This window comes from Vicugna pacos, chromosome 13 (assembly GCF_048564905.1).
Source record: "Vicugna pacos chromosome 13, VicPac4, whole genome shotgun sequence".
Taxonomy (NCBI): domain Eukaryota; kingdom Metazoa; phylum Chordata; class Mammalia; order Artiodactyla; family Camelidae; genus Vicugna; species Vicugna pacos.
Window position 1 is genome coordinate 46,095,308 of NC_132999.1, and position 22,767 is coordinate 46,118,074.

At 55.7% G+C, this 22,767-nt stretch overlaps 1 protein-coding gene across 1 annotated transcript; it reads left to right on the top strand.

Annotated features, from left to right (window-relative positions):
* The first annotated feature begins 849 nt into the window (after positions 1-849).
* MATN1 (matrilin 1) lies at positions 850-10,115 on the top strand. The gene is made up of 8 exons (XM_006196891.4): positions 850-989; positions 2,686-3,032; positions 5,473-5,695; positions 6,754-6,879; positions 7,332-7,754; positions 8,348-8,500; positions 9,346-9,426; positions 10,066-10,115. The coding sequence occupies exons 1-8, from the start codon at positions 893-895 to the stop codon at positions 10,113-10,115; spliced, it is 1,500 nt and encodes a 499-aa protein (XP_006196953.1). The 5' UTR covers positions 850-892.
* The last annotated feature ends 12,652 nt before the right edge of the window (positions 10,116-22,767 follow it).

Below are 22,767 nucleotides of genomic sequence, written 5' to 3' on the forward strand. Positions count from 1 at the left end.
AAGTTATTTCACAATTCTATTTTTCAGTTCCTCATCTGGGAGATGAGAGTAATACCAGTCATTGCCTCACAGGGTTGTCAAGGGAATTAAACGAGATTGTTCATAGAAGTTGGCTCCTCCAATCAATCCTGGGCAGTCTGAGGCACAGAGAGGTGGAGTAACCTGCCCAGAGTCACACAGGCCGTAGAGAGCAAACCCACGTCACTGGGTCCTGGGTCTACGCTTTCAACCGTCTGCTCCGCTGCCTTGCCCGTGCTGAGGGCTCGTGTACATGTTCGATCCAATGTGACCTTGAAAGATTGTTAGGCGGAGGGTAAGCGGGAGGAACGGGCATTTGGGGCAGATGGTTCTTTGTGGGCAAGGGCTTGAGGGGGCCTCTGAGGCCCAGGCGCGGCTGGGGAGGAGGGTATATGTGGAGAGGCAGCGGACAGCCGAGGCTGGACACGGGGAAGTGAGTTCATTGAGGAACCTGGGGTTGGAACGGGAGGTGTGAGAAGGGTCTGAGTGTGGGATGAGGGTGCGGGGCAGGGCTGGGGTGCCAGGCTGCTGGACTCAGGTTTCCCTGGGCTTGGAGTGGTGGTTTCGGGTTAGTGTAGGCTTGGGGCCCCATTGGAGCCACCCTCCACCCACCTGAGATTTCCTGGATTCGGGCTGCAGCTTCTGTAGGCAAAGGAGCCCTTGTGGCTGGAGGGGCCTCCGGGGCCCAGGCCAGGCGGCTCCCTCCCTCTCCCGCACACACACCTCCATTCAGCCTGGCCCCGCCCCCAAGGGGTCCGCCCCCAAGCCCGTGGGGTGCCGCTTGGCTGGGAGGCTGGGCGGGCAGCGAGGTTGATAAGACCTGGACCCCTCTGTCCCCTACAACTGTGCTGCTGCCGCCCGCACTGCTAGAACCATGAGGGTGACCTGGGGCCCCAGCCTCGTGCTCTGCGGCTTCCTGCTGCTGCTGTTCCAGGCCCCACGCATACTTGGCCTCGTCCCCCTGTCCAGAGGTGAGGAGGCCCATGTGAGTTGGGGGACCCTGGGCACTGAGAAGACAGAGGCTTAATGGAACCCAGGATGGGGAGAGGCGCTGGGAGGCAGGGGTGGTCTGCAGGCTGGCCCAGGAGCAGACAGAGATTGTGACATTCACAAGGGCCAGGGCAGGGGTGAACCTCAGTCTGTTCTGTCTGGGGCCTGAGTGGCTTCACAGCTCCTGGGCTGCCCTCAGGGACCATGGCCTTCTGGGTGGCTGAGGGCAGAAGCTGTCTGGGGAGCCCGCTGATGTCTGGAGCAGTACCAGGCCCAGGGCTCAGCTCACAGCTCTCTGATGAGTGCAGATCTGGGAGGGGGGAGACAAGATGACATCCCCCTCTTTGGCCAGCCCTCCCAGCACGTCCCAGATTGGGCTCCCTACAAGCTGTACCACCCGTGGAGTTTCAGCCTAGAATGCCCAAGTCCTCCTGTACAGATGGGGAAACTGAGGTTGCAGAGGGGAGGACCTGTCTAAGACCGCAGAATGAGGAAGTCTTAGAGCCTCTTGGCTCCTAATCCACTGCTCTATGGTGTGGCCACTTCCCTTGCCCTCTCTGGGCCTCAGTTTACCCATTTGTAACCTCAGCTAGTGGGGGCAGGGAACCAGTTGCAGGCTGGTTTCTGAGGTCCCCTGAGGAACTCTGATGCCAGGGCCTAGGGCACTGTGGCTGGGGGCTGGGGCAGTCTCACACACCTTGCCTCTCCTGATTCCTTCTGCATCCCCACTTGGGAGCGACTCAGTGTTGGGCGGAGAGGGTGGGCCCCTGTACTGAGCCTCTCCCAGCTGCAGGTCCAGGTTAGTGATAATATCAAGCATTAAGCCTATTCTCCCGACCAGACAGAACAGGGAAGCTTCAAAGATGCAATGACCTGCCCAGGGCCGTTGAGTGGCTGAGCTGGGATTCAGACCCCTGTTTGCCTCCCTCCAGCTCCAGGCACTGCCCAGCACTTGGTGCTGGCTCCCCGGCTGTCTGGAAAGACATCTCTCCTTGCGGGTGTGTCTAGGGTGCCCACTTAATCAGGCTGCCAAGGTGGCCACCAGGAACCCCCGCCCTTTTTCCTGCTCTTGAACACCAGCTGGCAGGCTCTGCTGGGCCAGCTGGGTTCACTCTGGTGATTCGCTTTGATGCTCAGATGAAAGAGGCCACGTTGACAGGTGCGGCATTGACCTTCAAGGCTGTGCCTGCCCTCGGGCCCACACTCAGTGCCCTCCTGCTCAGCGAGGGGAAAGAGCTGCCCCTCATTTATGGCAGCCCCTCTGGGCTGAAACCTGTGAAGTGAGGTTATGTCATCTCTTTTGCTGCCCTGACACCCCATGTGCCCAGCTCTGTGCTAACACCCTGAAAGCACTTTTGCTTGTCCTCAAAGGATCCAGTAAAAAAGTGATCATCTGCTCATTGTGCAGACGGGAAACTGAGGCTCAGAGAGGTGAAGGCACCATTCAAGCCTCTGTCTTTCCCATGGGGTTGAGCCGGGGGGCCTCTGGCAAGTTGCTTGGCCAAGCGTCTGCACTGACAATAGGACCAGCCAGCCTGGCTCACTTCCCGCCTACTGTGCCTGAGGCCTCGGGACGAGACCTGCGTAGCCCTGGGTGCTTTGCTCCTTTGTCTCCATCCAGTCTCCTGACCTTTGCCCTCTGTTCTTTGCCTTCACCCCCCCACCGCCCCCTCCCAGGGCACCTCTGCCGGACCCGGCCCACGGATCTGGTGCTTGTGGTCGACAGCTCACGCAGCGTGCGGCCTGCGGAGTTTGAGAAGGTGAAGGTGTTCCTGTCCCAGGTCATCGAGTCGCTGGATGTGGGGCCCAATGCCACCCGCGTGGGTGTGGTCAACTACGCCAGCTCAGTGAAGCAGGAGTTCCCGCTGCGGGCCCACAGCTCCAAGGCTGCGCTGCTGCAGGCCGTGCGCCGCATCCAGCCGCTGTCCACGGGCACCATGACGGGTCTGGCCATCCAGTTCGCCATCACCAAGGCCTTAAGCGAAGCTGAAGGCGGTCGCCCCAGGTCCCCTGACATCAGCAAGGTAGGGGCCCGCCCTGCTGGGATCCGCTGTTTGTAGGCTCCCATTGTGGGCTAAGAGCTCTGCCTGCTTGCATGTTAATTCTTACGACACCCCTCCCAGGTGGCCATTTGATAGTTGGGGAGCAACCTAACTAAGGTGACTGGCTGAGCTGGGACTCGAACTCATCGTCCCCCACCCTCTGACCCAGGAGCCTACGGTCTCTGGGTAGCCCTTGATTCTTTCAGTTGAGTTGACCTTGGCTCCGCAGCCATCCTGAGCTCCCCTATGGCAGAGATAGTCCAGATGCTTATGTGATGGTTAAGGGCATGGACACTGCCGCCAGCTTGTCTGGGGTTGAGGCCCCTGCTTCACCACACCAGCTGTACCACCCTGGGCAGTTAACTTCATCTCACGTGCCTCAATTTCCCCACCCACAAAATGGGAATAACTATACAAGGATCAAATGAGTTCACGGGCATAGAGGCTCAGAACAGCACCTGGCACCTCATAATGCCCATGTAGGCATTAGTGATGTCTTTATCTAATAACCCTTGGAGGGCGAGGACTCAGGAGAACCAAGATATGCTCCCCAAGTCGCACAGTCTGGAAGGCCTTCAGGCAGAGCGCTGAGTGTTTCCACGGGTCTTGTACCCCAGGGTAATTTTTCAGGATTCAGCCCAGGACCTGGAGGCTGCTCAGGTGTCCTCTCCCTGTTCCGGTCAGCAGTCCTCACACGAGCTCCTGCCCCTCCCCATCACAGCCTGAGCAGTCCCCATTTCCCTGCCCAGGCCCGCAGCCTAGGGCAGTACTCTCTCCTATCCCCCTCCACACCCCACTCTTTGGCAGGCAGTGCATTCCTGACACTTGAGTGTTGAACCACATGATCCTGCACAGAGGTGGGATTCCCATTTTACAGAAGAGAAAACTGAGGCATGAGGTATTGAAGCAACTTGCCCAACTAACAAGTGATGGGAGGACTCACAGACAATAATAGCACATGATCCCAGCCATCACAGCCCTCAGAGAAATGATGTATCAGGCAGCCTGCAGGGCCCATTTGATGGGGAACATTGACAAGGTCTGATCTGAGGTTGGTCGTGATAAAAGGATGTGGTGGTCCCCGGTGAGCCTAATGGAGAGGTGGTGAAGGGATGGTGGTGACATCTGTAATTGTCACATCTCTAGAGTTAACCATTTCACTCCTGATTGGGCCAGTGGCCCGGGCTGGGCAAGTGAGGGGAGTTCCTCTAGCTGGTGAGACAGAGGGTCTGAGGGAGCTGGCACCAGACGTTAGGTGTCCAGCCTGGCATTCATCTGTGGGAAGCTTCTGCAAGGTGGATGGAAAGTCCCAAAGAGGGATGGAAGAGGGACAGTGGGGACCACAGGAATATGGCAGCTCATGGCAGTGAATAGTCATGGCTCTGTTTTCAGTGCTAGGGGCCTAGGCCTCTGGAGGGCACGAGATTGTGCAAGATCTCTCCTTAGGGGGTGAGAGTAATGATACTAAAAATAATAGCTGCCCCTTCCAGGCTTCTTACCATGCATCATCTCACGCGGACCTCACCACAACCCCTTTCTCCAGATGAAGGAAGGGAGGCTCAAGAAGGTGAGCTGCGACTCTTGGAGCCGTATTTCCAGCCCAGACCTGCCTTAACCACTATACTACAGGTCACCGAGACAGGGAGTCAGGCACCCAGGCCAGGGGTGGGGAGCAGGAATCAGAAGCAGACCCAGGTCAGAAGCAGAAAAGCTGCCAGCGGGGGCTGGATGGAGTTCCAGGCTCCAGCAGAGCTGCGAGGACCTGACTTCAGGAAGGCTCAGGTAGAGGGTGATGAGGGCCAGGCTCAACGCCTGGATCCCCTCCTGTCCCCCTGTCCAGGGTATAAAGCACAGGAGCCTTGTGGGAAGGGAAGTGTTTTGCTTTTAGAAAAGGTCAGGTAGTATGGAGGGAAGAATGGAGGGAGGAGACGTGACATCTTTCTTCACTCCTTTGGTGGCTGTGCGGGAACCACCTGCCTTGTGGGAGGAACTGCCATTCCTTAGCCTCTGCCTCCCTCAGGTGGTCAAAGGGTAGAACTGCATGGTGTTGGGCGCACAGGTTTCGCCCTGCCGTCAAGGGTCCCAGTCGGATGCGGGAGACAAGGCCCTGTCCTCAGACGGTCACAGAACAGCCTGCCCGAGGGAGGAGACAGCCAGAGGCCCTAGTCAGCCACTTCTCTCTCTCAGTCAGAGGAGCTCTGTCTCCTTTTCTGCTACCCAGGTTCTACTCCCTGGGGAAAACCCTGGTGGGGAGATACACCTGACACCAGGTAGCCGTGTGACTCGGACAAGCCACTCCGTCTCTCCGGGGCAAACTCTTCCTCTGCCAACCGTCCCGGGGTCTTACTGGAGGGCCAAGCGCCCCCCATCACCCAGTGCGGGGTGGGAGGCCCTGGCCTCACATGCGCCCCGCGTGTCGCAGGTGGTCATCGTGGTGACGGACGGGAGGCCCCAGGACAGCGTGCGGGACGTGTCTGCGCGGGCCCGGGCCAGCGGCATCGAGCTGTTCGCCATCGGCGTGGGCCGCGTGGACAAGGCCACGCTGCAGCAGATCGCCAGCGAGCCTCAGGACGAGCACATCGACTACGTGGAGAGCTACAGCGTCATCGAGAAGCTGTCCAAGAAGTTCCAGGAGGCCTTCTGCTGTGCGCGGGGCGGGGGATGGATCAGGCTGGGGGTGGCGATGGCGGAAGGCGGGTGGGGGACAGTGGGTACCGTCCGGCGTCTGGGAGGGGCCAGGGCAGGGGCGGGGCTTGGCAGAGCTGGGGGCGGGGCTTAGAGTGTCAGCGGGGCAGGGCCTGGGCGGGGCTGTGGCCTATACAGGGTGGGGACTGAGATGGAGCCAACACCGGGGGCGGGGCCACGGCTGGGGGCAGGGCCTCAGTGTGTTTGCGGCAAGGTTGGAGGTGGAACCTTGGTCAGATTGAGGTTAGAACCAGCGCCCGGGGCGGGGCCAGGGCTCGGCGCGGCCTGATCTGGGGGCGATTCCCAGCCCGGAGTTAAGGGAGTTGGGGAGAGGCGACACCTAGGGCCCTTTTGGTGGTAGTGTCCTGGTAGGAAGGAAACCAGTAAGGCGAGGGTCTAAAAAAAGCCTATGCTATTTGGATGTGGAGTGAGGGTGTGGAGCTGGGGTGCCAGAGCCTTAAGCGGTGTGGGAGGGTCCGTGGGCATTGAGCAGGAGAAAGTTCAGAGTCTTTTACAAATAAGAGGTGGGCCTGTGGGAGGTCTTTGGGACGGGACTAGTCAGAAGTTGCAGAGTCTCCAGAAGAACAGGGGCAGGGGCAGGGTACCGACCTTTCCCCATTTATAAAATGGGTCTAAGAAGAGCATGAATCTAATTGTGAGGATTCAAGGACATAATGCCCAGTGGTATTTTACAAATACCAGCTGAGCGCCTTCCCTGTGCTGTGTTCACTGCTTCATGCGCCGCTCTGGACACTTGGAATACAGCAGTGAGGACAGGGGCTGAAAGGTCCCGCCCCCGTGGCTTAGACCTCTTTAGCAGGAAGTTTTAGTTTATTATCAGCAACTTCTCCAGGGGTGTCAGCCCTGCTGCAGTGATTCTGGCCCTGGGCTGAGCGTCTGGGGCCTGGACCCCACCTTTTGGGGGCCTCAGTTGCCCTGAACATGGAAGGGGCCATCCTGGCTAAGATGCCCGAGATCCTGTGACCGTGAGATTCTGAGTCTCCCCTTGTCCCCACAGTGGTGTCAGACCTGTGTGCCACGGGGGACCATGACTGTGAGCAGGTGTGCCTCAGCTCCCCGGGCTCCTACACCTGCGCCTGCCGCGAGGGCTTCACCCTGAACAGTGATGGCAAGACCTGCAATGGTCAGTGGGTTAGAAACAGTCCAGCTCAGGGAGGGTGGGGAAGGGGGCAGGGCCTTGGCCAGGACCCAGGAAGCCCACCGGAGCCTCCCTGCACTTTGCCTCTGGAACAATCTGCAATGGCGATAGACAGATGCCTTCTAGAGTTTGGTGTCTGCACAAAGTTCTCTCCTGACTACTGTTCCTCTTTTTGTCCCAGAGGGTGGTGGGTTTAGTATGGTGGAAGGAGTGACGTAGTCCTGAGTTCAAAACTTGGTGCCACTACCTCTGAGCTGTGTGACTGAGCAGCTTTTAGAGCTTCAGATTCCAATGCTGTAAAACGGCGCCAGGAATTCTGGCTTCATGGAGGGAGTTTTGGCGATGATCCTCCGTACGGATCTTGGGTGAGGTGGGTACCTAACCAGAGGCTGGGATGGGTGATCACGTCCTTCCACGTTGTCTCCCCGCCTCTCCAGTCTGCAGTGGTGGCAGTGGCGGTGGCAGTTCCGCTACGGACCTGGTCTTCCTCATTGATGGATCCAAGAGTGTGCGGCCGGAGAACTTTGAGCTGGTGAAGAAGTTCATCAACCAGATCGTGGACACGCTGGATGTGTCGGACAAGCTGGCCCAGGTGGGGCTGGTGCAGTACTCGAGCTCCGTGCGCCAGGAGTTCCCGCTGGGCCGCTTCCACACCAAGAAGGACATCAAGGCAGCGGTGCGGAACATGTCCTACATGGAGAAGGGCACCATGACCGGGGCTGCCCTCAAGTACCTCATTGACAATTCCTTCACCGTGTCCAGCGGGGCCAGGCCTGGTGCCCAGAAGGTGGGCATCGTCTTCACTGACGGCCGGAGCCAGGACTACATTAATGATGCTGCCAAGAAAGCCAAGGACCTTGGTAGGTGCTGCCTGGACCCTGAACACCACCGATGGCCATGGGTACACGTAGAACAGCTCAGCTATAGTTTATCTTAGTGTCTGTCCCGATTAGTGCCCTAAGCCCAGGTTCAGTGTGAATGAGGAAGGGTTGGTTTGTCCAACTCTTTCTTATACTGATGAGAACATTGAGGCCCCAGAAAAGTAAGTGGCTTGTTTTGATGGCCCTTTGGTAGGTGAGGCTTAGAACTTTTCCAGTTAAATGTTCCCAAGAACACAGCAACTGTTGGCAGGCAGCCCCACTTTCGGACAAGCCTGAGTCTCAGTTTTATCACCTATTAAATGAGGATAATAATAACCACCAGAGGAATGGTTATGTGGGTTACATGAGATCACAAAGTTCCCAGTGCAGGGGGTCAGGACAGGTCTGACATATAGTAGAACCTCAGTAAATGTTGATTTCCTTGATGTCTTTTACCGCCAGTCATTGTGCCTGCAATTCCAGCATCTGCCACCAGGAGGTGTCTGGTGTGGATTGCCTGGGTGTTCTCCAGGAGGCTCACCCTGGTAGCCTGTCTCCATGGCTACCGTTACTCAGCTTGTTCCTCTTGGCAGGCTTTAAGATGTTTGCCGTGGGTGTGGGCAACGCCGTGGAGGACGAGCTGAGGGAAATCGCCTCGGAACCCGTGGCCGAGCACTATTTCTATACGGCTGACTTCAAGACCATCAACCAGATCGGCAAGAAGTTGCAGAAGAAGATCTGTGTGGGTGAGTGAGGCCAGAAAGGGTGTTGATGGGAGGGCAGGCGGGGCTCTGGGTCGGGTGTGTGCGTGTGGGGAGCCATCCTGGAACTGGATATGGGAAAACAGGAGCTGGGGCGGCACCAAGAGTGGGCAGAACCCGGAGGAGGGCTGGCCGGTCCGACTTTCATGACCAGCGAGCATATATTGGATGCTCTTACACAAGCGGCACTGTTCTCAGAGCTCTCCAAATATTAAATCATTCAGTTCTATTTGGTAGGAATGTTATTATCCCCATTTTACAGACAGGTAAACCAAGGCCAAAGAGATGGAATAACTTAATTATGGGAGGAGCCAGGATTTGAAACCTGCTACCTCCCCTGATCCTCCCTGGTGACCTCTTCACTGGTCCCCAGTGATAAAGAGCACGAATTCCAGAGTTTGCATGTTTGCTCTGACACTAACTAGCTGTGAACCATGGGCAAGTCCTGTTACTTCTCGAGGTCTTCATTTGTAAAGTGGGGTTAATGACTTAAAACCCAAAGAGTCGGGGTGAGGAGTCACCAAGATGACACAGAGGCCCCCGGGAACAGTGTCCTGCACATGGTAGGTGGTCAGCGTGGGGACGCTGCTGTTGGTGTTCTTTGTCAGGACTTTGAGGCAGGAAGACATTCAGGGGTTGCCCCCTCCATCACTCCTGGGAGCTCTGTCTCAAGAACTCTGTGTGTCTCTCTGCCTTCTTACATCTCCCAGGCCCCATCCTCCCCCAAGACTCCCTAGTCCTGGCCCTCGGCAGTGACTACCCAGCCTCTCCCACCTCCCGGGCAATCACTCACCATCACCTTTCTCTTCTCCCACTTCTGTCCACCCCAGAGGAAGACCCGTGTGCCTGCGAGTCCCTGGTGAAATTCCAGACCAAAGTGGAAGGGCTGCTGCAGGCCCTGACCAGGAAGCATATCCTTTCCCAGAGGACGCTGCGGGGCAGGGGGAGGGGCTGGGGGAGGGCACTGTGGGGAGAGGACAGAGCCGTGCACCCCTGGCTTGTGGGGTTGGGGTGGGTTCCTCTTTGCCAGCCTCCTGCTGAAGACAGGCTGGAACCTGGCCCGGCAGGCTGGCACCAGCTTTGGTACTGCCCCTGCTGAAGCAGAGGCTCCTCGGGCGTAAACAGAGAAACTGAGGCAGAAGCCAAGACCTAGACACGGGATACACACAGAGTCCCGGATGTACTCAGGACATGGCGCCCATGGGTTCCCCATTTCCCAGGCTCTCGGTGACATGAACCCCACCAGTCTCCACTCAAATGGGGCTGGGTCCCAAACAGCTACCCTGGCTCAGGCGGGACCAGGCGGGGGACCCAGCAGGCTTGAGCCTGCAGCTGGGAGGGGCTGGGCTGTCTGGGCTCGCTGGGACTACCTGCTTACTTTTGGAGGTCACCATTCTGAGGGCTGTGGATGGATAAATTTTGATGTTGGGGTGAACACACGCTATAGAGGGAAGTGAGAGAAAGTCTTGGGGGGGTTCCCAACTGCAGGTGCCACCCCCATCACTGCCCTGCTCTGGTCAACCTGCCCCTCTCCTTAACTCCTGGTCCACTGGAAGCTGTGAGTAAGCGGCTGGCCATCCTGGAGAACAGAATTGTCTAAGGCCACCTGTCCCCCACGGCCTCTCCATCTCCCCGCCCCAAGCGCAGGTTACAGAGTCCTGCCTGTGTCCCCGAGAGCCCGAGTTTAGTCTAGCTTTGCCATTTCAGCAGTGGGGGGCTGGGAGGTGGGGGCCTGGGATGGCACCAGGCCCCTCCCTCACCCACCGTCCTGCGAGCCTGGGGGGAGTGTGTGTGTGAGTGCGTGTGCTGGGAGTGTGTGTGTGTTTGGGAGCATGTGTGTGTGTGCCTGAGGGCAGGCGTGTGTCTGGGAGCAGGGACGCGTGTGCATGAGGGAGAACACGAGGGTGAGAGTGAGAGGGATGGCGTTTGCCTTTTTTTTTTAATCAAAAGCTTAATATATTCCTATTTTTTTAGTCCACCCTTTCTTGACTGCGAGTGCTGTGAGTCACTTTTCTTGTTTCTCTGTTCCCTTTTGAAAAACAATTAAATGTGATTTAACTTAAGCACTAAAAGAGGCCAGAGGCAGCATGATTATTTAGGGAGCAGGAAGATTGATGGGGGTGGCAGGTGAAGGGACCGATTGCAGGATGGCCACATTGGTGGTAACAGGGGTGACAGCCACGGCTTCCAAACCGGCTCCCATTTGTCCTGCCTTTTCAATGACAAATTCACTGACGCCACCTCATTTCATCCTCCCAGTGACCTTACCCAAAACAGTCTTGAGTCATCCCCATTTTACAGATGGGAAAGCCGAGCATTTGAGTGATGAGAGAACTTGTTGGAGAGACAAGGCTTGAATCTAAGATGGCAAGACATCAAAAGAAAAAGGCTTCAGAGAAGGGCGAAGACACCAGATAGAACCATCCCCTCATCCATCCATCCATCCATCCATCCGTTCATGCAGACAACAAACACAGAGCATGTGCCCTGCGTCAGGCAGTGGGGAGATGGTGGCCGATGGGACAGACACAGTCCTGTCTTTTAAGGGAGTTCAGTTGAGCAGAGTGCTCTTTCACCCTCATCCCAGCTGGAGGAAAAGAGAATGAGTTTAGTTTGTACCAAAAGCCCTGGGGGTGAGTGTGTGTGTGTGTGTGTATGCGCGTGTGAGACTCAGGGTCCTGGCCTGAGCCTGGGCTGGCCCTCCTTCCCCTGCCCGTCCCCACACCCTCTTGGAGTCCTCTCTGTTGCTTCCTTGTGTGTAGGGAGCCTCAGCCCCCAACACAGACAGCTGCAGCCCCCGCCTTGGGAACAGCACAAGGAAAGTCTTTGGCCTCCATGACCCCCGGACCATGTCCCCGGCCCCTCTGGAGTCTCAATCCCTCACCTCCCAGAAGGGGAGCTTGGGTTATTTTCTGAACCCATTCTTGTTTAATGGGGCATTTTTAGCATTAGTACTCAATTCACACTTGAGGGCATGTAAAAGACTTTTTTAAGAAGCTCAGATCATCCTGAAAGATCTTACTTCGAGGCAGTTCAAGGAGGTAAATAACGCCACCAGCAGCACCGGGGCCACATCAGTACAACAGCTCAACCTCATAAGAGTAACGTGAATGTCACACTACCACCTGCGACCCCGCCATCACCACACGCATCTTTTGCCGAGTCCTTTGTCTGTTACGGCCCTGGGCAAGGATTTATTTCTGCTGTCCACGGAGGCTCCTTGTCACAGCCCCTGTGGCCATGGCTCGGCCCACACTTCCTGTCTTCTGAGATTATCCCCACTCCCCTCCCCCAGCACACGGGGGCGGCATGGCAGTACATACCTGTTGGTGCAGGGTCACTCTGCCTCCTGGACTCGGCTGATTGGTTAGTGGGGTCATGTGACCCAAGCTGGGCCAATCAGCCTCTCTCTTCTGGGAATTTGGACACGGAGACCTTAGTTACCTGGCTGCAGATGCTAGAGTTGTGAGGTCTCTCTCTTCCAGCTGTGTTGAAAGGCTGAGATGGGGGCTTCTGTCCTCAGGAAAGAGAAAAGCAGCATTTGCTGGGTTGCTAATGGCTTTCTAGTCCAAGACTGTTTCAGTTATCTACTGCTGCATAACAAATCACCCCAAAACTTATTGACTTAAAACAGCCACCTCTTCTTGTGTGATTCTGTGGTTTACTGGGCTCAGTTGGGTGTTTCTTATGCTCCATGTGGTATTGGCTGGGGCTGCCGTGGTTTGGGTCTCAGTCAGGCTGGAACATCTGGCACTGCTTGCTCACGTGACTGCAGCCTTGGTAAAGACAGCTGCCAGGTGAGGTCTCTGTCTTTGGCTTTTTATTTATTTACATCCATTTACACTGTTGCGGCAATTTCTGGTGCACAGCATAATGTTTCAGTCTCCATATATGTACATATATTCCTTTTCTTTCTTTCTTTTTCTTTTTCTTTTTTTGCATTTTATTTATTTGGGTCTCTGTCTTTGTCTCTGTCCCTCTTTGCTTTTCTCTCTCGCTCTCTTTACCCAAGGAGTACCAGAGCCTTACTTTCTCCACGTGCATTCTCCAGGAGGAGGAAGTGGACTTTTTACGTGGCAGCTCAGGGCTTCCAGAAGCTTCTTGGGTCTGAGGCCCCAAATTGGCCCTGCATGACTTTCAGCACATTTTGTTTGTCAAAGTGGTTATCAGCCTGCTCAGATTCAAGGGATGAGGAGATAAACTTCACCTCTGCATGGAGGGAGAGTGACAAGGAATTCGTGGCCGTTTTTAATCTACCACATGGGGTCATTCACTGGTCCGCCTGCTTGGGCCTGGCCACACTCCCTGCCTGGCCACACATGAGACACCCAGGAAACTGCAGCAAAGTTAAACGCGGTCGAGTCAGTTTCTATTTCAGGGAAGCCAAAAGCCCTGACACGGCTGTCCTCTCATGTCTGTGTCCTCCCACCTACGTGGGGACCTTTGTGTCCTGGTTCTCAGCTTTCAGAACACCCTGACTTCTAGCTCCTCAGCTGCCTGGGAGCTTGCCTTTCCACCTGCGTCCCCCAGGCTACATCCTTGGAGGAGAACTACCAGCCCCCCCCCCACGGAGGGTTGCAGGGTGTGAATGAGTAATGAATGGAAAGCACTCAGCACATCACCCACCCACACTCTGCATCCAAAGTGAAGCTAGCATCACTGGTGCCCACTGCGGGGCAGTTTCCTGGCCGCAGGGGTACACCCAAACCTGTCAGATTCCTCCACACTTCCCTGGCTCCCATCTGGTACTGGTGTCCTTCGAGATGCTGTGGCCACCTGGCCTCCAGTGGCTGTGCCACCTGGGGCACCTGTTCCCTGCTGGGAGGCCACCCCAGAGTGTGCACCATGGCTCTCTGCAAGCCTTCTGCTCCTGTGACATGTTAACAGGTGCCCACCCCCAGCCCCACCGGAAGGCCAATACTAGACAGCCTTCCCTCTGCTTCCGGTGGTGCCAGCCTGAACGCCAGGGCTCAGGAGGCAAGGCGAGGAGGGTATGAGTCTGCAGGCTTCCAGGGACAGCAGCCAGCTCCATCACTCAGTCATGCTGCAAACGTTCATACCACACAGTCCTTCTGGGCAATAGAGGGGAGAACAAAATAGACAGAGGTCCGTGTGTTCATGGGCTGACATTCCAGCCTCACTTATTTCTGTGTGAACCTGGACACGTCACCCCACCTCCCTGTGGGCCTTAGTTCTTCATCTGTTAGCTGGAGAGATGGCCCAAAACGAGAAGTCAATGGAGAGAAATCTCCCAAGAAGCACACGGTGTGTCCTCAAAGACCAGAAGCTGTTGATGCTTCTCTGATGAAGTCAGACGGGGTTGTTTGACCCAGCAGCAACTGTCTGGCCTGGCAGGGACCAAGCATCAGACCTCGAGTTCCCAGGAAAGGTCCACGGAGAGGTGATAGCAGAGGGGTGAGCAGCCTTGTCTTTGGAGTCACACAGCCCTGGTGTGAGTTCCCCGTGGCCCCCTTGCCTTGAACAAACTCTTTCACCCTCTGACCTCAGCTTCCTCAGCAGGAAACAGGGCAATAGTGCCCTTCTGGCAGTGATCGTGCTGAGGTGCCTGGACAGTCAGGGGGCTTGCCCCAAAGGGCTCCCTGGAGGAGGCGGCAGAGGTGGATTTGCAGGTAGCATGAGGGCTAGACTTGTGGTGGGGGAAGCCCTGCAGGGAACATCTGGAAAGTGGAGTGTGTAGGAAGGGAGGGAGAGCTGAAAAGGGGCATATGGCTAGGGTGGAGGGAAGGGAGCTGAGAGTCAGGGCTGTAAGGACAGTTCTGGTCTATTCCTCCCTCCTTCCCTCCTCCTTTCCTCTTTCCTTATCTTCTTTCCTCCCTTTCCTCCATCTTTCCACATTTATTAAGCATCGCCAAAGGCCAAAGCATACACCAGGCTCTAGGGACAAAATGGAAAATGTCTGCTGGTCGTGGTGCTGACAGTCTGGTGGAGCAGACAGACATCAGACAGAGCGGTACACCGAGACTCCGGCTGTGACAGAAGACAGAGGAATTAGGGTGTTGACGAAATAATCAATAAACCATCTGTCGTAGGAATAGAAAAGAGGTTTTTTTGAGCCAAACTGAGGACTACAGCCCGGGAGACAGTCTCTCAGCTAACTGAGGAACTGCCCCGGAGAAGCATGGTTTTCGGCACAGCTGTATGTCTTGCCAGAACAAAGAACATTAAACAAGTCAGGGTACATTCTTTCAAGGTTTCAAAATAAACAGACCCGCATGTACACAGCGAGTCAGTACATCCTTAGTACCTGGGAAAGGAGTCTGATCACAGAAGGAGTTACCAGCACTGGAGGCACTGAAGGTCCCGACGAATACTTCCAGTGACCCCAGGAGGCAGCATTAGTGTCGTGTGTCTTCACTGTGATGAGACTTGTCCGAATCGGTGGAGGAACCGACTCCTACGTTGAGCCAATGCTGAGGCCTTGCTTAGTAGGAACAGGCCGTACTTAGCTCTGCTGCCTGTGATATTAATGTCAAGCCCAGCGCACACTGTAGGCGCTTAGAAGATCCCAGTGGCCTCTCTCTCCCCTGTTACCTGCCCGGGCAGTCAGCAGGCTCACAATATGGCAGGTGGTGGACCTGGTCCTGGAGGAGCCTGGGGCGGGACCTCAGTGGGCAGAGGGGGCCGAATTGGACCCCAAAGGAAGGGGGCTGGTGGGACCCAGGCAGGGCGTAGGCGTCCCACCAGGCTGGCTGGGGCTGGAGAAGGTGCTGGACGTGGAGAATGATCAGAGCCCAGTGGGAGGGAGGGGCCCGCGGGGCAAAGGCTGCGGCAGGGCCCAGCTCAGAGACTTAGAACTGGTGGACCCGGGGCCCCGCTTGGGCCTCCTGCCTGGGCAGGCCGGGCTCCGACTCCAGGCCGGGCTGAACTGAGGTGGGCTGGGGGTCCGAGGCCTCTGGAGCTGGGCTTCAGGACTTGGCATGAAAGCAACACGCGGAGAGGTGTGTGCTCACGACGCAGCCATTTTGCAGGGGGAGGGCTGCTTCCTGTGCCCAGTGTTCCTGTCTGAGGACTTCCATGGCGGGAGGGAGAGTGTGGGACAGCTGGTGGGAGAAGCAGGGAGGTCAGTCCCCGGAAGACTGGCCCGCAGACACCGAGGGTCAGAACCAGGGGAGTTAGGGCTTCTGGTTGCAAGTGACAGAAACGCCACAGCAACCAGCTTAAGCCTAGGAAGGGAGTTGAGGGGGTCCTGGGACTGAAGGTGCTGGCGGAGGGGGCTGGGCTCAGCGATGCCTTCAGGGCTCCGTCTCTCTTTACTCTTGACTCTGGTCTCCACCACCATGCCCGCAGGCCCTTTCCTCCAGAAGGTCCCACACTTCAGACTGATACCCTGCCACCTCCAAGTGTAGGAACATTCCCTGAATTCAGTCCCGTGGGCTCTGATGGGTCCTGTGCTCACCCTTGACCGATCACGGTGGCCAGGGTGATGCAAGGCTGTAACTGGCCGGGCTTGCGGGCTCTGCCCTGGATGGTGGGTGGAGTCAGCTGCACGAGACCACCCAGGACTGAGAATACTGAGCAGTGATTCTTCAAGGAGAAGGAGGGGTTGTTAGATGCCAGGCCTGGGTGCAGGGTGGGCAGAACCGACCCCTGTCCTCCACAGGTAGGGGCAGGGAGGGCGTGGAAACCCTGCTGGGACAGTTCCCCCGGACACCATCATTTTTCCTGGCATGGGGGTGGGGAACTCGCTCTTAAAGGACAACATTGTCAGGCTCCAAGGGAGGCAGGGGCTGGCATCTCAGGGTCTTTCAAACCCCAACTCCTGCCGCTAACTCATCTCAGTTCTGCCCACAGCGACTCCAGGTCCTCACGTGGCCCACCCTCTCCGCGTCATTCCCACGTCTCTCTCTGCTTTCAGTTTGATTAACAGAGGGTTATAAACGAGTCCCAGAGAGAAGGAGAAGCAGCGTCTCCCCAGGGCAGCTGCAGTCTATTGGCAGAAGGCAAGTTCCCTTGTAACGGATATTTTTGTTTTTTTCTGATTTTTGTAGAGATAAACAGGAGTAAACTAATTAGGATTTTTTTTTTCTCTTTCTTTCCTCCGGTCTTGGAGGACAATGGGAGTCTCCTGGCCCCCGCGGTGAATTGGTTACCAGGTTTCAATAAGGGGTTTGTCTTTGTAATTACAGTTCATTAATGGATTTACAAGGGACGGAAGATGGCAAAGTCGGCTCAGGGGATTGTTTTGCATTTCTCCTGTTTTAATTACATGATTTTCTCCAGAACCAATGCACTGTGAAAAATGGCGGGGAGGGGGGGTCCCAACACCCCATCTGTTCCAGATGCAAATGCAGTTAATACAAGAAGAGGCAGGAGCTGCTCAGAGACTTCCTGCTACCTGAGTGTGGACCCCCTCCCCTCCGAGCTGTTGCGCTGGGGGAGGGGGATCGGCCATAATCAGGGTATGTTGACCTAGGGAGGGGACAGCTCTGCTCACTGGGGGCTTGGCAACCTTTGTGTATTTGGGGTCGGAATCAGATTTAGGTCAGCCACTGAGTTACTTTTTTTTGATCATCCACTAGGTGCTTGGTCATCTACACCTAATTTCTAATTCAAACGTCTCAGCGATCCTTTAGTAGATTTGCTTCACAAACGGAGAAACCAAAGCTGCCAGATGTAAAGTGTCACCCAGCCCATAAGTGGCAGGGCTGGGATTTGAACCCTGGAATCTCTGGCTTCAAAGTCAGGGCTTTTTCCAAAACTTCATCTCTCTGAGGTTCAGACTCACGAGGATGAAAGGGGGTTTTAGTCCTTTCTCCACAAGTTGGGACCATAGCAGGTTAACTGGCTTTCCTGCTTTGTTCTTTAGTCTACTGCACACTGACACTGGAGTAATGGTCCTATGGTGCGCAATGATCAGGTAATAACCCCACTCAAGAACCTTCTCTGGCTCCCTATTAGCTCCAAGATAAAAGTCTAAGTGGTTGAACATTCTAGGTGCTGTACAGTCTGGTTTTTGCTCAGACCTGTTGGAAAACTAATTTTCTAATATTCCCACTCACCTTTTGTTACCACCTGGGTGACCCAGTTTCCATTTCCCCCTGACTCTGGTCAAGAAAATCTCAAGGACTGCCTTGGACCTTGGAGGTAAATGATTGTGGAAGGGTGGAAATCCCCTGGGGTTGCTATGGCAGAATCTGGCCACAGGATGGCACCATCGGCCCAGGAATGGGGTGGCCAGGCTGACGGTTTCGGGGGGGATGGGGTTCAGCAGCCCTTACTGTGAGCTGGGCTAGTTCCGTCACTGGTCACACTCAGTAGCACCTAACCTAATCCCGTTAAACCACCCCCTCCCTCCTGCACACAGAGGCTCCCAAGAAGGGCAGCGACCACTCTCCAGGGGAGACCGGGGATGTGGGTCTCCTCTGAGATGGTTGTTACCTCCCACTTGAATCACTCGCTCCGAGATGCCTGGCAAAGGGCCTGGGCTGGAGCCACCTCTGGTCTCCCAGGGCCAGTCCAGGGGCTTTGCTGGACTAGGGGTGGCAGCTCAGACCTGGATGATAGGGAAGGGTGGGGACTGAGTAGGAACACCCCCAGGAGGCATCTTCCTGTTCTCCCACCCTCTCTTGTTCCTGTGGGCAATGGTCAAGTCTTCTGTCCCTAAATCAGGATATAAGTGTCTTCAAGCTCAAAATAACTGCAGTTTGAGGGGTGGGTATTAGAGATCCCAAAGCAGAGGTGCTGGGTGGGCTCTAAGTCACCTCCACAATCCAAAAGCTGGGGTGAGTCCTTGTGCTGTGTGACTTCAGACACGTGACTGCTCTTCTGGGTCTCAGTTTGCTCACCCAGGAAACAGGGGGAGCAATTTCCACCTCCCTGGGGTGTGGAGATGGAAACAAGACCATGTATAAGTGCTGAGCCCAGGGCAAGGGGCCTGAGGGCTCAAGAGGCATCGTCATGGGCATTCGGGTCCAGGAGCCGCATCTCAGTCACAGGTCTCCCACCAGCGCTTCAAGGAGGAGCCGCATCTCCTCCAGATCAAGAATGGTCCTTTCCTCCCTCATCGAAAACCTGCTAACAGGTCAGGATATGTCCCCCTCCCATCTTCCTCTCAGGTTCCAGGGCCTGAAGTGGCTCTTTTCTGTCTGTCCCCGCTCTGTGTGAGGTGTGAGCGGCTGCCCTACTCAGTGACGGGGCGTGTGGGGTCTGCAGGGGGACGGTCTAGAGGGTGGCCACTTGCTGTGCCCAGACCTGGGTGTGAGGCTCCGCACTCAGGCCCTGTGTGATGACAAGTCTTTCCCTCCCTGAACCTTGGGCACGCAGAGGCACATTGTCCACGGGGACGGCACGTGGGACCCCAGCATCCTAACAGCGACGTCACTCCGTCATTTCAAAGGTACCCGCCAGAGGGGGTGTGAGTTATGAATAAACTCCCAGAATGAGCTCAACTGGGCTTCCTGGGGCCTTGATAGACATGAGTATTAACGAATGTGGGAAAGAATGACGGCGTCTGGGCCACACAGAACATATCTGGTTCCCATAGCCTTTCAGTGGTAATGATAAAAAATAATTTATAAATAGCGATTGATGGTATGTGTATATACTGTGTATTATACATACTCACATATAATATATACACTTAATACTTACATATAACACATGCTATGTAAATTGAAATAAATAATATAACTGTGCAAATAATAAGTATAAAATATAAGTGAATACATATTATTATAGTTTATGTATAATATAACTATAAATAGTAATTTATAAATATAAATCTCTAAGTAGCTAGCATATATCCATGCTTACTATGAGCTAACCCTTGTCCTCAGAGTGCTAACCTCATTTATTCCTCACAACCACTTTGGGAGGTAGGACTATGCCCATTGTACAGGTTGGGTAAAGGGAGGCTCAGGGGGCAGAAAATTACTTGCAGAAGCAAGTGAGGCTCTGGGACTTGATTCAAGCCTGTCTGACCCCCATGGTTCCTGAATCTTCCTTCCTCCAGGAGGAAACCCATTTGTTGCCCCAGGTGGTCTTTGGGGTTTCAGTTTGGGGTCCCAGACCACTGGTTTGGCCTCTGGACCCTGTCTAGCTTGGCCACAAACTCGCTACAGTGCAGGCTGGAACAGACTCTGGGTCCACTCCCACACGGAGGCCTCTCTGCCTGCCGCCCTCCACATCCCCCCACGGTTGGCACAGCCGCTATTTGGGCATGTGGCCCCACTGGGGGAGGATTTTCCCCTCTTCTAGGTATCAGGTTTTCCCTTGCAGTTTTCTGCTTTCATTCCTGGCAGGAGCCCTCCGCCCACAGACAGCAGTCCCTCCCAGCCTCTCTCCTGTGGATGGCGCAGAGCCAGGAATTCTGTCCCAAGCCTGGGACTTCCTCCAGGAGCCAGGACTGGTGGGGAGCAGATGTGGGGAGCACGCCCACAGACATCCCGTTGGGGCCATCACAGTCTTGCTCCTTTCCCCACAGACGGTGGGTGGGACTGTGGTCAGCGGGGCCTCCAGCCACCACGATGTTCCCTTGCCAGGGCCCAGCCCTGGGTGGCAGATGAGGGTGGGGCTTCCCCAGAAGAAAGAAACTCCACTGTCCTGGGCCGGGCTGGGCTGGGAGAGGCCAGGCCAGGTCCACCCGCCCGGATCCAGATGCTGCTTCCTCTCCTCCCCCTTCCCCCCGGCCCCTCCATCAGCAGCCCCGGAGTCTCCCGGGGAGTGGGGGTCTTAGGGGTGACTACGGGTGTGCATGGACAAACATGAATATTTTATATTTTACCAATCATGTATTTATATTAATGGATATCAGGGGAAAAAAACCTCACAAGCAATTAATGCATTAAACCCTTGATGTCACGGCTGTTACTGCTTAGGGTGAGGCAAATTGGAAAAGGGAGTCCATTTCAAGCCAATTTAAAGGGACTGATTGAATCAAAATCAATATCGTGCAGTGGAGGGTGCTGGCGGCCAACGCTTGGGTGGCTCAGGGAAGCTACCGGAGCTCGGGAGACACGGAGGAGGCCATGAGCCCCGGAGTGAGATCCCGGGGGTCCACCTGGGTCTGTGTGGGGAACTTGGGCAGCTCGCTGCGCCCTGTGAGCCTCAGTCTCCTCCTCCATAGCGTGGAGACGAGCAGCGGCAGCTACAGGGCTGTGGTGGGAGTTAGATGGGGTGAGGGGGAGGGCTGGCGCAGAGCTCTGCACAGCGTCAGCGCCCGGCCCAGCACGGTGGATGGTGCTGTTATGATCAGTGGTGTTAGGGTCACTGTTAGCATCAGGAGCTTATTCTGGGTGAGGTGACTGGTACTTTTCACTCAACCGTCAGCACAGCCCCATGTGGGCAGCCCCCACCAGGGGCACCCTCCTCACATTCACTGCTCTGGGCCAGGCAGGCTGGGTAGTTTGGCCACCCCCTAGGCGGTGACGCAGCCTCTTGGAGCCACCATATCCCTGATTGTAGACTGAGACCAAGAGACCATCTCACAGGGGAGTGGCTGTGAGTGGCAACAAAAAAGGCAGGTCAAGTCCCCAGAGCAGTAGGGCTTCATCCTATGTGAGATCTGTCCCCCTGTGAGGTAAAGGTCTGCTGGTCAGGCAAGGACAGTTTGATGCAATCTTGAGTGGGGTGGTTTGAACCAGCTCTGAGTGTTAGATGTGTGGTCCTTGACATGCTCATCTATCCACATATCCATCTCCATCCATCCTTTATCCATCCTCCACCCATGTATCCTCTGTCCATTCATCCAACATTCATTCATCTATCATCCATCCAACCATCCACCATCCATCTCCATCCATCCATCATGCATCCATCCATCCATCCATCCATCCATCCATCCATCCAGTTAGTGGTGGTGGGGGCAGCGGAGCCATGCCAGCAAGCTGGGATATTATCCTGAGTGTGGCAGTCGCTAAGCAAGTTGTGAGTCGGGGAGGGATCTGAGCAGACTTGTGTTCAAAAGTCCCTCTGGCCACTGTGTATGTGTGTGTGCAGACAGGGCTGAGGCTGGGAAGAAGACAGTCAGGAGGTGGTGGCCTCAACACGAGTTGGAGGTGGCTTCTGGCTGAGCTAGCATGGAAGTCAGAGTGACCTCTACAAGGGCAGTGTCATAGGGGCTGCTGGGGGACTGCAGTGGGCACAGGAGTGTGTGTGTGGGAGATGACCAGTATGGCCGACTGGTTTAGGAAGCTGGGCTGTGAAGGGAAAGAGAGGGAGTTAGCTGGTGAGGACAGCAAGTTCAGATTGGTTTGTTCTTTTGTAATAAGGTGAGAGAGACCTGAATGTAATCAGATATAAGTCAGGTGTGAAGGGAAGAGGGAGATAGACCTAGAGGGAAATAAATAAGCAACCAAATATAGATAGATAAAGAGATTAAAGCTGCCCCTCCCTCTCCCCCTGGACAGATTGAGGTGGTGGGTGGGAGGGGCCGGACAGAGCAGGTCTGGGCCCCAGACAGCAGGAGGGGACACAGTCTCCATCTTCAGGAGGAGGAAGGGGAGGGTCCTGTGGGTGCCAGAAGGTTCAGATGTTTGGTGTCAGGAAATCTAGGGAGTTCCTACCTTGAGGCCTGGATTTTCTTTGGGCAGAGGAGTGTGGTCACCGGCTGAGAAGGACAGGAAGGGGGAGGGGAGCATGAGGAGCGGGGAGGGGCTGAAACAGTCCCCTTGGAGATGAGGCCCCTGGGCGTAGGTGGGGCCTGGGGGCTGACTCCAGGAACCCCTTGGGCTTTGTGGGGGGCATGTGAGGTGTGCTTTTGTGTCATGGGCTGGGCTCTGGGTTGAAGTGACTCGGGGCAGTGGCTCAGTCCATCCCCCTTGTGATTTGCACCCGAGTTACCCAACTGTGGTGTCCCCGTATGCCAGGAAACCCTCTGTGAGAGCAGGGCCCTAAAGTCCTGGGCCCAGGAGGTGTACCAGCCTCCCAGCTGGTCCCCTCACTCCTGTCCTGCTGCTGGAGGGCACTTTCTAATATGTGAGATTTCCTGCCACGCCCCAGCTCAAGAACCTTCAGTGGCTCCTAATTGCCTGTGGGATCAAGTTCAACCTTCTTGGCCTGGAATCCAAGGCTTCTCTGGATTCCAGACTTCTCAAGGAGTCTGGCCCTGCCTCCTTTCGGGCTGTGTCTTCTCCCTGCTGCCACCTGGCACACCCACCTAGGTGCTGGACCTGGGCTCCAGTCATGCTGAACTCTTCCTCATATAAGCCAGGCTCTTCTGTACCCCCTTCCCTCTGCACATGCCATGCCTCTGCCCAGAATGCCCTCCCCTCTCTGCCGAGGCTGGTTCCTTC